We start from the raw sequence: 14,650 nt of genomic DNA on the forward strand, positions 1-14,650 counted from the left end.
CTATTTCCAGACATCAGCGATTAGCAGAATTGACTGATTGTTGCTGGTATATCCTTTGGGCTAATTGTATCACTGTTTCTGGAGTAACGGTGGAACAGGAAGAAGTAACCGGTTATAATAATGAGTTGCACTGCATGGCGTGAAATACTAGAGATTCTTCCTGTACTTTAAAATTTTCTCAATGCCTTCAGAATAAATTGCATCACAAGTGTTACTTTCTTTTTAGTTCCTTTGGAAGGTCTAAGAAGCCAAAGCCAATTTGATGAGATGAGAACAAGTTACATTAGAGAACTGGTGAAGGCAATTGGTTTACGCCAGAAAGGTGTTGTGGCCAACTCGCAACGGTTCTATCAACTTACAAAACTGATGGATTCCATGCATGATGTAAGTTTACTTGTTAATGTGTTTTGCTTTTTATGTAAGAAGGAACTAGAAGGACCTAGTATTCTTAAAAGTAATGTTATGGAAAGTAGCCAGTCAATGTTTCTAAACAACAAAAGAAAAAACCCTTACATTTTTCCTTTAGCATGTATATTTGTGTGTATAGATAGCTATATATTCAGCATCAATATATAGTATGTATATGGTATACAAGATTTAAGTATTTGAGAAACGTGCATTTGAATGCTATCATTTTGTTTCATTATTTCTATAACATAACTAGTACAGTTATGGTTTTTGGTAGGGACGGTGTGTATGTGTGTGTGCGTGTGTGTGCTTGCTCATGAAAATATTTAAATAATGCAAAGAATAGACAATTCAAGTTGCAAAGTCAGGCCACTAAGAATTAGAGAAAGACAACCAAGATTGGTTTTGCAGCCTTAATTCAAGTACTTTTATGTGTATATTCTATGACATTTTTTCAGTATCTGTCTATATTTGGGAATTGAGTAATTGAGAACTCTAGTGGTGATATCATAGAGATTCGTAAGTGTCTTAAAAGATGCAGCTGAATCCTTTCCACATGTCTGAGAATCCAGCTTGTATCCTATTGTCTTAATATCTGTTAAAACTGAAGAATGACATTTTGTATAAATTTTTGCCCACATGAATATTGTTTTGTAAGGTCTTGTATATCTCTGCAATAAGCTAAAAGCAGAGGCCATACCTGACAGTTTTAGTAAGTGTTGAGAGAGTGGCACTAAGGTGGTTTAGGAAGAGCGTTCCTGAGTTCAGTGATGGTTGTGACAAGATCTCAGGGAGTTCAGGGAAGGATGGGGTCTTTGCATGTTTGTATTCTTCTGCACCTAGCAAATGTGCATTTTATTTTAATTGCTTGGATATAAACTCTTATTAATCTAAAACCTCTCATTGCCACTGATTCCACTGATGGGAATGTCCCTCCCCCTCCCTCTGATGGGAGAAAAAAAAAACTTTTAAGAACTCATTTATGGGAGTTAAGAGGGGTAACAATATTGATAATTATTAGGTTTACCAGGTGGTCTGGAGTCTTTTGATCCTGTGCACAAACCTCCCCATCAACTTCTGCCATCCACAGAAATTTAGCCATTTAGCTATTACATTGTTTCAGATACCAGCAAAAGGAGAATGAGACAAGTATGAAAAGCATCCTTACAGGTGAAGGTAGACAATAGAAAATTCTGAAGAGAGGGTATGGAGCTTAACTTGGGACCGTCAGTGCTAAACCTTTCCCTGGAGTTCAGTCAGTTACTTTTTACTTGCAAAAACAAGTCCTGGCCAGTTTACTACTCACGGCAGCCCTGTGCTCAAGAAACCTGTTTGGATCTGGATAAAAGGTCTTCCTGCCTTACCTGTAGTAATAATTTGCAATCTGAGTGTCACAGGATCCAGAGAAAACTCTCTTGAGTACTGACTGGGCTGTACAGTCAATCTTTTAATTTCAAATACTTAAACAAAATAAAATAGCCTTAGTGGAACAGAGTGAGTGAGACTTGCTGCAAAATATCCTGCAGAGTGATGGTTAGGGTAGTATTTGGTCCATAGAGTTCTTAGTTCAAGTCCCTGTTTCAGCTCAGGCTGATAAAGTGATGGGAGATACAAGGAAAAGACAATCACACTGGAGAGTCTGCGCATTGTTAAAGCCTAGGGTAGCAGAAGTAGTATGATATTTGACAGCGTAAAGGTCACAAGGCTTAAAGGAAAGCCTCTATAAAATGTTTCAGAGAAGGTAGAAAAGGTGAAATAGTCACATATATTGAGCAGTTGCTTTCAAGGGATGAGTGCCTGTGGAGCTTAATGTTTGTGGCATACCCAGACATGATCATCATCAGACCAATGGAAAAGCTCACAAGGAAATAGTAAATGCTGTCCGCAGAGCAGTGTTTCAATAACATACAGTGAACAAGGCATGGAGATGTGTGGAAAGTGGGGATGGAATGATGAAAGGAAAGGTTGAATAGTTGTTCATGGTTCATGTCATGAGTGAGGATATCACTTCATAATATTCGTGAGACACTGTTTTTATGTGACATACCATTTAGTTATATTTGTGACTCTTTGGCATGGGAGGATATTTTGAGGGAATGACAAGTACCCACATTATTGATTCAAGGAGTGACAGAGGAAGGTATATAACGATGTCAGCTGATGAATGTATGAGATAAGTGATTGACAGCATGTTTATCTGGCTGCATTACTGTTAGCTTGATTTATCATGTTTGTATTTTATTAAATCCAGCTAGTGAAACAGCTCCATCTCTTCTGTCTGAACACATTTCTACAGTCCCGTGCACTGAGTGTTGAATTCCCTGAGATGATGTCAGAGGTCATTGCTGCTCAGCTACCCAAGATTCTGGCAGGGATGGTGAAACCTCTTCTCTTTCACAAAAAGTGAAATGGCTTTTCTCTTATCATAGAGATGATTTCTGGGTCATTTTTTGTTTGTTTATTTTGGTCACGATTTTGCAATGTCAGGACTTAATTATATTTGTCATACTTACCCTGCCTACTGCTTTATACTTGTAACATACACAAGCCATTTAAGCTTGATGTACATATTGTGAGTTCCTGATTCCTTAACTGCAAAAATCACAACAGTCGTAAGAAATGTTTTGTAAACTTGGCTAGGTTGCTTTTTAGATATGCATAAGAATGACAATGAATAGAGTTTTCAGATTTCTAAGAACAGTTATCTTACACATTTTTCTTACGTATTACATGCTCTCAAATTTCTGATATGACATGATGTAAACTTTTTACTTTAGTACATTGTGTGCATGGGTACATGTGGGCATGTGCGTAATACAAGATTTTGGAGGAATTAAAATAAACATTGCCCACGTTTTCTCACAGATATGTCACGTTTTATTAACTAACCTGCCTCACAGAACTATCCTTTCAAAGGAAGTCAGCTGTCCAGAATTAAGTAGACATCACTACAATACCTTCATGAGTAACTGAAGTGCTAGGCACAAAGCATACATTCATATTCTTGTCTGTGCTCATACTGCATTGAAACTGAGTTCAGCCTACTGTTTTCTGCACCGTTCAGTGCAGCTCTCCTTCAAAAATGGGAAAGCTTCAGTGTATATTACACCAAATTTCAGTGTATATTACACCAGAAGTAATGTGTGTTCAAATCCACTCAGCTTTAGTTTTTGTTATTTTCCTTAGAAGCTCAGCACTTATTAAAGCTAAATCACTTAACTTTCTTAAAGTCATCAACTTTAAAATTCTGTATTTCAGAAGCTTTAAATAGAGATGTTTTCACTGACTAGAACTCTTAATAATCTTAATGTTTTGAATTCCAATGCTGAATACTCAAACAGCTATTAACATCAAATTATAGCAACATTAAATGTAAAAAGAAGTGGAAAATATGACTGCAAACATTTTGATACAGGCTCATTTCAGTACTATTTAGTGGAGCTACATATTTTATATTTTAAAGGCATGACATTATATTTGGGATAACTGTAAAAAAGGAATTGAACTAAATTAGCTTTATACATCCAAGAAGACTGAAAAATTATAATGTGGTGATGTTTGTTCCTTTGATATGCATATGAAGTAACTCATGCATTTAAGGGAGTAAATTACTGGTATATTAAAAAAACAAAGAAACAGATAAAGCCCAAGAAGAACATATTAAAATAAAACAAATTTTGCCAGTCACTGAAAATGATACTTAGATTCTCTAACAGTGTAGGAAATGGTGAGTCTTACTTGCTGGCCATATGCTTTTGCTCTTCCCCATTATGTGTTGGATGCATCCATCCTGTGATAGCATACTGCTGATGGTGTGTGCTTGGTCTGTATAGACATATATGTGTCATGTGAACAAAGGCCCATTGGACATAAATTCAGTATCCCTGATTAAATCAGGGTGCCCCTCATTAAAAGTATAAATGATGTTACTCGTTCATAAAAATTACATCCTGATTCTTGAAAAAAATGTGGACAACTGACAACTAAAGGTAGATCTAAAGGAATCCTTACTATTTATCATTTCCTAAAGCTAATCAAGAGAAGCTACAATACAACTGGGGATAAAAACATTTTTGAGATTCTCACATAGTATTACAAAACCCACTAGAATTGATGCAAAGTTGGGGCCCTGGATAAAATGGTAAAAGCAGACTTTTATGTTATTTGACTAGGTTCGTCATTTCTAACTGCCTAGAGACAAGCAATTTATTTCATATTCAATACAGTCTGACTTTTAACTGTGATCCTTAAAGCAATTATGTTTTAATAAATAACACAGAATTCTTTATTTCTACATACTGAAGTTTTGTTTTCTTTATTTTTCTTTGTATTTGCATTCAGTAAATCTGGAGCTTGGTAAAAAAGTTAATTTCGACCATTCCACTTTCGTTTAACAACAATATTTTCATGCATTCTTTGGGAATTTAATCATTGCCACAAGATTTACCATCGAATAAACAGACTGTCTATGTTACTATTTAAACTGTTAACAGAAACTTCCCACACTAAAAATTATTCCTCAGCACCCCAATTCTGAAATTAGAAAATGGAGCAGGCAGTATGTTTGCCTTAGGAGTGCCTCGGATCAGCCTACATCTGCCTTTTACTCAATCCCTGAAATTTGTTCCAAGTGGCTGCCATGTCATCGTGTCCCATAAATACGGCAGATTAGTCTGAAATGCTCTATATTTGCCTCAAAGGCATAATCAAAAAGGAAGAAAATATGTCTTTTGGGAATTGATAACAAAGGTTATAAACATTTTCAAATTGTTTTTCTTAAAGATCTCTAACTTACAGGAAAAAAATTTCCCAGAACTTCATGGTCATGATAAATGCACTACACAAGACAGAATAAGTTTGGCTAAATGTGGCTGCTACATGAATTTGAAAGTCCTGTGTTCACTGTCTGAAGTTCAGAAAAAATTGTCTTAATTTGAGAACTTCCAGCTTTGAGCCCAGTTTATAAAATTGCCTTTAGACTCCATTTTGATACCATAATTTGCTCTGGATTACACAGACACCATGACCACTGATCAAAACACAAGATTGCTTCTTTCCCTACAGAAATCTCATGGACTGTGACTTTTCCACACTGCAGCAACGTTCAGAGAGCCATCAGCAAAGTAGTTTTTTCTTTGAGTTTTTTAGAGAGTGCGAGGCTTTTTAGTTGTCTGTATTTCTCTGCATTAGTATTCGTTTAAACATTAAGGTATTTTTTGACCTGAGCTTTACAAATAGTTCTAAATAAAACATCTTGTAGTGCTTCTCAATATACCGAACAAGGCATAACAATGCTGAATCTTCTTATGTTGCATTTTGCACATTAGAAATAAGAGGTTTTGGCAGATGGACTTTTTTGTTTTCTGACATTTATGATGTGCCTGATTACATTTTAAAAGTATGAAACCTGTTGTACTAATTAGAAAGCTTGCCATCTTCTGCAGATTGCAGAAATAACTTTTTGTCTGAGCTATCACTAAAAGTTCTTCATCTTATACTAAATAATGCAAGCTATTCCTGAAGCTAAGCTTCTCCTATTCTGTACAGTTTAGCTATTTTTGACCCAAGGCCTTTAACATTGCCTTCTGCTAGTACTTCAGTGAAGCAAAGAAACCAACTCATGAAGTCAACCATTTCCTTTGAGCTCTACTGTCATTATTCAGCTTTGTAGAGGTATCACATTTCTAGTTTCAAAAGACTGGTTTGGAGGTTGAAGTGTTTGGCTGTGGCAGCCCAGCTGTTTTTGATGAGCCATGACAATGCAGTGCTGAGAAGAGGAGACCTCCAGACCCAGCAAGCTGTCCTGCTCTTTCACACCAAGTTGCTTCACAGTTGTACCTGTAGTTCTCAAAGAAATAACAAAAGGTCAAACACTTGGCGCATGTTGTCAAAGATCTTAGCTGGATCAACAGTTTTGACCAGCCTTTAGGGAAGGGGGAATATAGGTTTGTTAACACCTAGTCCATGATGGAGGTAAATGTAGTCTGAGAACTTTCAACTGATCTCATGGCACTTTGGAATGGTCTAGTTATATGTGTGCATAATAAACTGAACCTTAGGTATTTTTGAACTCCAGCTTTTCCTTCAGCTGCAGTGCAGTTATGTTTTCTTGTGTTATTTGTATAATAGAAAAGCTGAGAGTTCAGTTTATATTTTCTGACCAGTTAATACTTCATTAGTACCTTAATTCTTTTTTTGTTCTTTTAAAGTACCATAATATGTCTCTCTCAATTATCTTTATTGGGAAGGTCAGCTGCTTTCCCGTGTTCCTATCTAAACCCAAATATTTATCTCAGTTATCAATGACTTATCAGTAGCATGAACAGTAATATCTGTAGGGATCCTTCCTCCCCATACTCACCTACCTGCACAAACTTAAGGTTAGTTTATCCCCAGAGCAGGAGAGGATGGGGCTGCTCTCTGCCCGTGCAGCAGCGCAACTCCCAGTGCACATTTCTTGCCTGACGTGCCGTTTGTGGCACGCTGACCTTTCTTTCCTTCCGATAAGTCAGCTTGCAGCTGCAGAGCCAATATCCCAAGCCCTCCCAACTTTCCATGGCTCATAAGCCTGTGTGCATGCTGCCAGGCTGGACTGTCAGCACTGCTGGATTTATTGGTTTGTACTGCTTTGTGTCATGATGACCTGACTTGAACAGAGAGTCTGTTTTTAATTTAGTTCTCTTTTCCCCCCGGAAGATGAAAAAAAAGTCATATTTTAGGTGGGTTTTGGTTCAAAATTTATGAGCCTTTTTTTTTTTTTTTTTCAATGAATGCTATTAATTTATTAGATTGACGTTATTTGCATGCAGAATGGTACTGTAGCTTTTCACATGCTTGGACAGAAACATGCAGTAAAAGGTGACTGCATGGATAATAATAACCAAGTTAAAATTTAGCTGGCTGTTTACCTTAAAGAGAAAATAATCTTCAGAAAATAATCCTTCGGTACTGTTGGAACTAATGAAGCAGTTGCATAACTTCAAGTACATGAGCAGTGCTGCTACCTTGATGTATTTTTTCGCTCACATTTAAGCATTTTTTTCCTGGGTTGGGCCCAGAGTGCTCTCTACAAGGTATTTAAAGAATATAAAGGATATCAAGGTGTGGTGAGCTTTTACTTAATTCTAATTTATCATTTGAAACTGGCAACATTTCTTGCCAGTGTGAGGTGTGCTCATTGTAGAAATACCATCACAAGTCATAGATCATGTTTTTCTGACCATGAAAACCAAATTACTCTTTCACCTCTACAGGTACAATAGTTCCACCAATTTAGCATTCAGGCATATCAGTGAGGAAGTTCTCACAGTGTCATTTAAATAGTCTCACTCTATTGCATTTTCCCACAGCTCAATTTAAATATCCACCCAGCCAGTTTAGTACTAAAATCTATTTTTGCTATGTTGAAGAAAAAGAAATATATATTTGACGGGAATCCAGAGCTCTGCATTAGTGAATGCCATGACTGTGTACTTGCAAGCAAGGGGTTAGATTGGATGAAAAGCATCTAGTGGGCTTAATAAATATCTTTGCCATCATGTCAGAAATAACTGGTCAGACCACTACAGAGACCTTTTTGTTATACAGGTGAGACTTATACGAACATCACCGTAAGTTGCTTGTTCTATCTTGGCCGTACAGTTTTCACATATGCCTGTTTTTCATATAATAAATAAAAATAGAGTAATGCTTTTACACTTCATACCCTGTATTGTTGACTTATGTCCAGTCTGAGACTCTAATCTGCAATACCTCCAGTTGACAACAATGTTCTCATCATAGTGATGTTCAGAAAACCTGATCTTTTTCCAGCAGGTCTGTTGTGGCTCTCTGGAGCGTGAATAAGGAAAGCACCAAGAATACGATTATATTATATAGTGACTGAATAAGGCTGGTTGTATGCTAAAATTTAATAGGAACTCTCATTCATTTCCAAAAAAAAAAAAAAAAAGGAAGCTCCAAGGAGTCTTATATAATCTTTGAAAACCATAAATCCATATACTTTATAAATTCCCCAAAATGGACACCTCTGTTTAAAAGGCAGTTGGTTGCAGCTATTACCAAATGTGTCTAAATGTAAAGTTAAAGCCATCAGTATGAATAGCAGTGTTTCACACAGTCCTTTTTCTGACAGCTAAGGAACACCGTGCAGGCATAGCCAAAATCGTTTAAGATCACACACACACATGGAAGCACACGCAGTTACACAAGCACCCCTGTGTCCGACTTGAGCCATTGTCTAAGAGATTTTGTACGTGTGTGTGTGGACAGCTTATTATATGTCTTGTATATAGCTGCGTTTATAAAAATATCATCATAATTGACTTTATGCATCATCATGAATCAAAAGCAGTTTAAGTGGAATGAGTTGTCACCTGTAGCTCAGAGAGAGTTAGGGTCACAACTTAAACATGCAGTGAAGGAACTGAAATGTCAGACGACTGGGTGGCAGTCTGTTATAAGTAGGAACCTTCCTTTTGTTAGAAATATTTGGAGATGTTGTATCTGAAATGTGCTATTTCCCTTTCAGAACAGTGACAAAGATGTCCAAGCAATTGATATGTTCCCAAACATTTTCCCAGATCCCAGCAACATTTGTTACAGTAAAATGTGGATTTTTCTGGTCTGCGTAAGCATATTCTTTCCCAGACAAAGCACAATACACTTGACAAAAATGATATGCTATTAAATAGAAGAAATGTGACAGCAGAATCTGTTAAAGTTTCACATTACTTGAAATGCCCAAGGAGTCGGGGTGACGGCCGTGGCCCCACGGCCAGGTCGGGGTCTATCATGATGGCATTACGCACAGCGGATGAGAATATCATCTTTGGGGACTGTCGTCACCGCACATCGTGGGTTGGCCAGCTGAGGATGATAAGGCTTTTCACTTAAAATTTAATTGGAAGTTTTGTATCCCAAAGCTCAGCTTACAATATAGTCATACTGTGCACTGGCCAATTCACTTCTTACAATGATTTTACACAAAAACATTGGCACTGGGTTTGCTATTATATGCAGTTTATAGCGATGGCTACAGCCAGTGTATATTTTACTGGGAGACAGAAACAACTACCCTTTCTCAAGCTTCATAACGCAGGTCATGTGTCTATTTGTTGGCTCATAAAGCAAGGTTATAAACATCTGACGTTAAAAAAAAAAATAAAATTCCAAACCTCTGAAATTCTGAAAATACTACTTTAGCAAGATTTTAATTTAAAGTATCCTTAAAGCCTTCTCTGAAGGCAGCCATTAATTCAAAGAAAAACTACATGATAGAGAAAAGCACAACCTAAGGGTTAAAAACCATGCTGGGGTCTCCTGAATACATGATCTCTTGCAGTTTCTGAATTTCACACAACCTCTACATCCCAGTTCCCATATTTGTAAAATACTTACCCTCCCCTCCCTCCCCTGGAGGAACTTTCTTTCCCAAGGAGTATTTGGATGTGTAATGCATTAGCACTTTGTAGAGGCTTTGTAAACCTCGATGGAAAATTCTGTAGAAAGCCAAAGAATCTTTATCTTTGAGACAGACATATTTGGACTGATGTTAGTATTTCTCTGTATTTAACATTCAAGATCATGATGGACATAATTTATGGTTTGTTGCTATTGTTTTTATTTTTTTAAAAAAGAGACTTGTATAAGATTTCTGTATTTTCCTCTTGTGAAGAGGAACTTGCATCTATATATTTGTACATCTGTACATCGAAATAATAGCTTTCAAGTATTTTTGTAAAGGTGTTGTCTAGCTACATTGTGTCATGTCCAATAAATTGATGTGCTTACTTTATAATAGTATCAGAAGTGTTTAAGTCTTCAGTGTTTAAGTCTTCAGTTACCACTAGATGGAAGGTAAAGCTGCAAAACAGCACCGTGCTGTAACTGGACATGGATCTGCAGTTGCCAGTACCAGGCTGGTGGAGTCACTTGTGCTTACAGTCCTACGGAGCAGCAGCTGGGAGGCTAATTTCAGTTTGATTACTTCAGCAACTCCAGGTTAGAGACAACATACACTGCTTATTTATTGAATTTAAACCTATATGGTGGAGAGGGAGGAATTATTTTCCATTTTGTTTTCAATTCAAACTCTCTACAAGGCTCAAAGAATGGGAGCCAATATTTTCTTTTTTTACTTATGTGGAAAGTAGTGATTTTAATAAAACCTACAAACTCAAACTGCTAGTGCATAAAAACAGAAAAATAAGTTACACTGCATTCCTGATCTTCCAGCTTAAATACATACCAAGGAAAATTATTACAAAGTATGACCTGCACTGCGGTAGGTGCGTGCACAGCAGCACAAGCTACAGGTGCTGATGTGGGAGCAGAGGCTGTGGCACTGTGCTGCCTCTCTGTATCAGAAGAAAGATAGCTGAGTAGAGACAAAACTAGCACAGAAACCTACACACTGGGTAATGATTTATTTATATATATAGCCAGGTTTAGAGAGTAAATTGTCCCTATACTTCACAGAGGCTGTCTGTGAGCTCACTGCCGTGTCCATACCAAGAACTGGAGTCCTCCCCTGCCAAAAGTGGACGCTGCCAGACCTGCCTCCCGAGATGTAAGGTGCAGTGCACTGCAGGATGCCATCCACCCTGCAATCTCCAGTCACGGGGAGAAGGCTCTTTCCCTGTTGCTGGTGCACAGAGGAGGGATTAACTTGGCCTGGCACAACCTTTTTTTGGCTTTGCCAACAAGGCACATCATCTCTGGCTTTTGAGGAGCTGACCCCAGCCCTCAGGCCATCCTTTCCTCATTCAACACATCCTACTTCCCAGCCTGCTGCCTTCTGATGTGGTGTGCAATGGGCAAGGAGTGGGACTCGCACCCCAGTGAGGGGCTCGGGTGCCGAGCAGAACGGCTGGGCAGCGTGGTGTGTTCTCCTTCAGCAGGAGAGACCTCTCTCCCAGCTTGTTTTAAGGAAGCACCGGTAATTCAGGTCTGGACCAGTGGTTTGGATGTCACCCCTTGCTAAGGATGCACTACAATGTTCATGTACTCTCAGAGAAGCATTAACTGTGCCCACAATGATGATACAGTTCCACATCATTTCCACATAATACAGTACATCTTGAATTTCAGTTTCATTTCTGAACGTCCTCGTTCTTGTGAATTGATCTCTTAGACATTTTCAGTACTTCATGTGCACATCATGAACAGTTTGACAGAGTTGGGATTTACCACACAGATTTTTTTTTCCAAGTTAATTTAGTTTTAAAACATTCCATGAAGTATTAAACAATAGTGGAAGGCATTTGGTCAATACAAAAATACATGGATTTCTTTAAAGTGGAAGTTCTATTAGAAGTTAGCACACGGAAGAAAATAATCTTTAAGAGCTTTTGAGACACTGAAGAACCACAAGATGTCAAAGTTTAAGACTGTGCTCCTACTTAAATATGCATTCAGTTGAGCACACCTGCACTGGTACCTTTATTTAGTCCCCGGTTATTTATGCAGTGGTGCACCTCTGGATTGAGTGGAAGGACTCCGTGTGTCCAAATTCAGTCTCAATTCATACCTCTTCTACTCAAAAATGGAGTGTTGTTTTTTTTAACAGACGTGGTAATGGAAGGGTATAAAAATGAGGTGTTTAAGCCCTTTGAGGTAAAAGTTTTTGCTTTAACCTTTAGCTAATAACAGCCTACCTATATGAGATGTTTTTTCATTGCAACATCTCAGACTCTGTAATGATACAGATGCTACGGAGACTGACTCATCTCTGCACAGCGCAGGTGAACTTCCACTTAAACATACTAATGAGTTCATGCAATAATCTGCTGCTCACAGGAAAGACGGCCCTGCTATTTTGTGATTATCTAAATGAAAGAAATAAGCAGTGTCAGAGCTCCTACCACGTAGTAATTCAGATGAACCCATCATTTGCTTTCGTATGTGTCAATAATGAAAATGCTGCAGTGCTGGACAAGGCACCAAACTGAGCCAAGGCTGAGGTGACACAACGAGGAGGTCCACCGTCCTAAATCACCCACTGCGCTGCGATGGGTTTTGTGTTACCACTGTTTTACTCAAATGTGACGCATCCTACAGGGGAAGGCTGACCCCAGCGAATGCCTTGCAAATTGTGAAAAGCAAAGACCTGTGTTTGTTCCTGCTGCGTTCAGGAGAGGAGCCATTTATGTTAGATGCACACAAATAACATCGTGATAAAGCATCCCGTCTTGATTTTCTCTCTGGATAAAAACTATCCAGCAAATTTAATTGTGTTAGCTAAAAAGTCACAACAATATTCACCTGAGTTTCTTATGCTGATGCACTTAGAGATATCTGGACATTTGGCTTCCCACTTTATTTAGTCAGGAAGTGTTTCAAAGGATCATTTAAACAAAGATTAGAAAATATTATTAAGGAAAGGCTTCAGCTGTGGCAGAACCTGAACCTCTCCGTATAACTTGGTTCTGTGTTGCTCCAAAGGTAAAAATTGTGCTTGTTTGTTTTGCATCATCTGAACTACAGGGGGATAGCGAGGGCAGAGAGAAGAACCCATTCCAAAACAAAATGGTGTTACAAATCGCAGCTGGAAGCTGCGTGAAACGCTCGTATGGCATTCACTGGAAATTTCTCAAGGAAGGGCCTGGGGAGATGCCTTATGCTGAGCCTGTAACAGAGGAGGCAGGACATTGTGCAGAATGACCATTTTTCCCATCCAAGGCAGGCACTATTTGCCATAATTACAGCAAAGAAATGGGACTTTTCAGGACCAAACATAAGCATCCCTCAACAAACAGCAGGAGATAACAAAATACTATTTAAGTTGTGGTTTTATGTAAGGATGTATTTGCATCACCACTGCCCAATACAATTTGTTTGCACCTAAATCTCTCTGAGGTCTTCTATCTATCTGCTTCCCTCAGATGTCCCTGGAGGGTGCTGCCAGAGCCCCCAGATGCATTTTTTGGTGGATTTTCTCTGCTGATAGGCATCCTGCTTGCTTTATGGCAATTCAGGACTCAGGGTTGTCACTGCTTTCACAGCCTCCATTTCCAGTGCTTTGTGCTCAGCTTCCCAGCTCAGGCACACAGAAAGCCTAATCTTTGTTATCTTCTTGTGAGGTCCTTGCAAACACCATTTGTTTCATTCTAGGAACCAGTTGTACCCTGTACACCAGTTAATTTATTTGGAGGAACGCTCTACAGATTGATCAAGCTCGGGTTTCTTATCTTTCTTCCGCCCGGGTTCGTGAATTGTCTCTGAAAGGCTTCGACCACGCAGCTATCTCACCTGCTCACAGAGCGTGCTGACGTTTCCCCAGCAATGCTGTGAGCATACAGTCACGTCTGGACTACAGGGCCCCCAAATGAGCTTGGTTGGAGCCTGTGGCTCCTGCTCCAAGCTGTGTTGTGCTGGGACATGCTGCACACCCTCCATCCACGCCCCTGAGTCCACCACGGGCTGAGCCTCCCACCTCTCTCAGCCCCTGACAGCTGCTGGTGGGGACGGAGCTCATGGCCGCCATAGCGCGAAGCTATTTCAAATCTCGTTTTGAAAATACCCAAAATCCAGATAAGCTGCATGTTTCCCTTTTAATGTGTCTTTTTGTAGGAAGACAAAAGTAATGACCATCAACAATAACAAATCGCTGATGTTTTTCTTTCAGATGGGACTCTAATCCCTTCTAAGGGCACCCGAGAGCCATTAAGAGTAATTTTAAATAAAATACACCCAGGCTAAGTCTAACTAATCAGCTCCTCAATTATACTGGCAGAAAGATGTATTCCAATTACCAAAGTACTTTCAAGTGAATTAAGACTTCTTTCTGTACCGGCTGTGGAGGTCACTCAATGTTCCCATGAACCCATGCATGTTTACATTAAAAAAGCACACCATGATCTTTGGCAAAGGCACTTGCTCTAGGTTAGTTCAGCTTTTGAGCTTGTTGCCATAAATACAATAGAAAAGCAGCCAACCGCTGCAAAAGAAGCCAAGAATACCTTTCAATACTTTCTTTCCGTATCAGTGATCAATCCAAATTACACAGGAAAAGCTTTACAAATGTGAAATAAACTTTTAAAAGACAGAAGTGCAAATACCTTATTTACCATGTTTAATAAGCATAGTGTTCGCGTTAGAAAGGCAGGTAGCTTTTGAAGGAATGAATCATGCCCAGTTAATGAGAAAACATTCCCAACTGGGACCTGAACTGACTTTGCAGCCTGCTCCGTCTATACTTACGCCATTTCCTTGGATCGCTGAAATGTCTTCTCTATGCGAG

The 14,650-nt window shown here is 38.8% G+C and overlaps 1 protein-coding gene across 3 annotated transcripts in view; it reads left to right on the forward strand.

Moving 5' to 3' along the window:
• PGR (progesterone receptor) overlaps positions 1–4,702 on the forward strand; it is a 37,209-nt gene extending 32,507 nt beyond the window's left edge. For 2 of the 3 annotated variants that reach the window (XM_074816199.1, XM_074816201.1), the window contains exons 7-8: positions 227–384; positions 2,660–4,702. In XM_074816199.1, coding sequence (XP_074672300.1) covers positions 227–384; positions 2,660–2,815 — 314 coding nt within the window. In that variant the 3' untranslated portion in view covers positions 2,816–4,702. Of the gene's footprint in view, positions 1–226; positions 385–2,659 lie in introns of those variants that run through there. The other variant, XM_074816200.1, reaches the window with a different exon arrangement.
• Positions 4,703–14,650: the final 9,948 nt, after the last annotated feature.

Source organism: Strix aluco, chromosome 2 (genome assembly GCF_031877795.1).
Source record: "Strix aluco isolate bStrAlu1 chromosome 2, bStrAlu1.hap1, whole genome shotgun sequence".
Classification (NCBI taxonomy): Eukaryota; Metazoa; Chordata; class Aves; order Strigiformes; family Strigidae; genus Strix; species Strix aluco.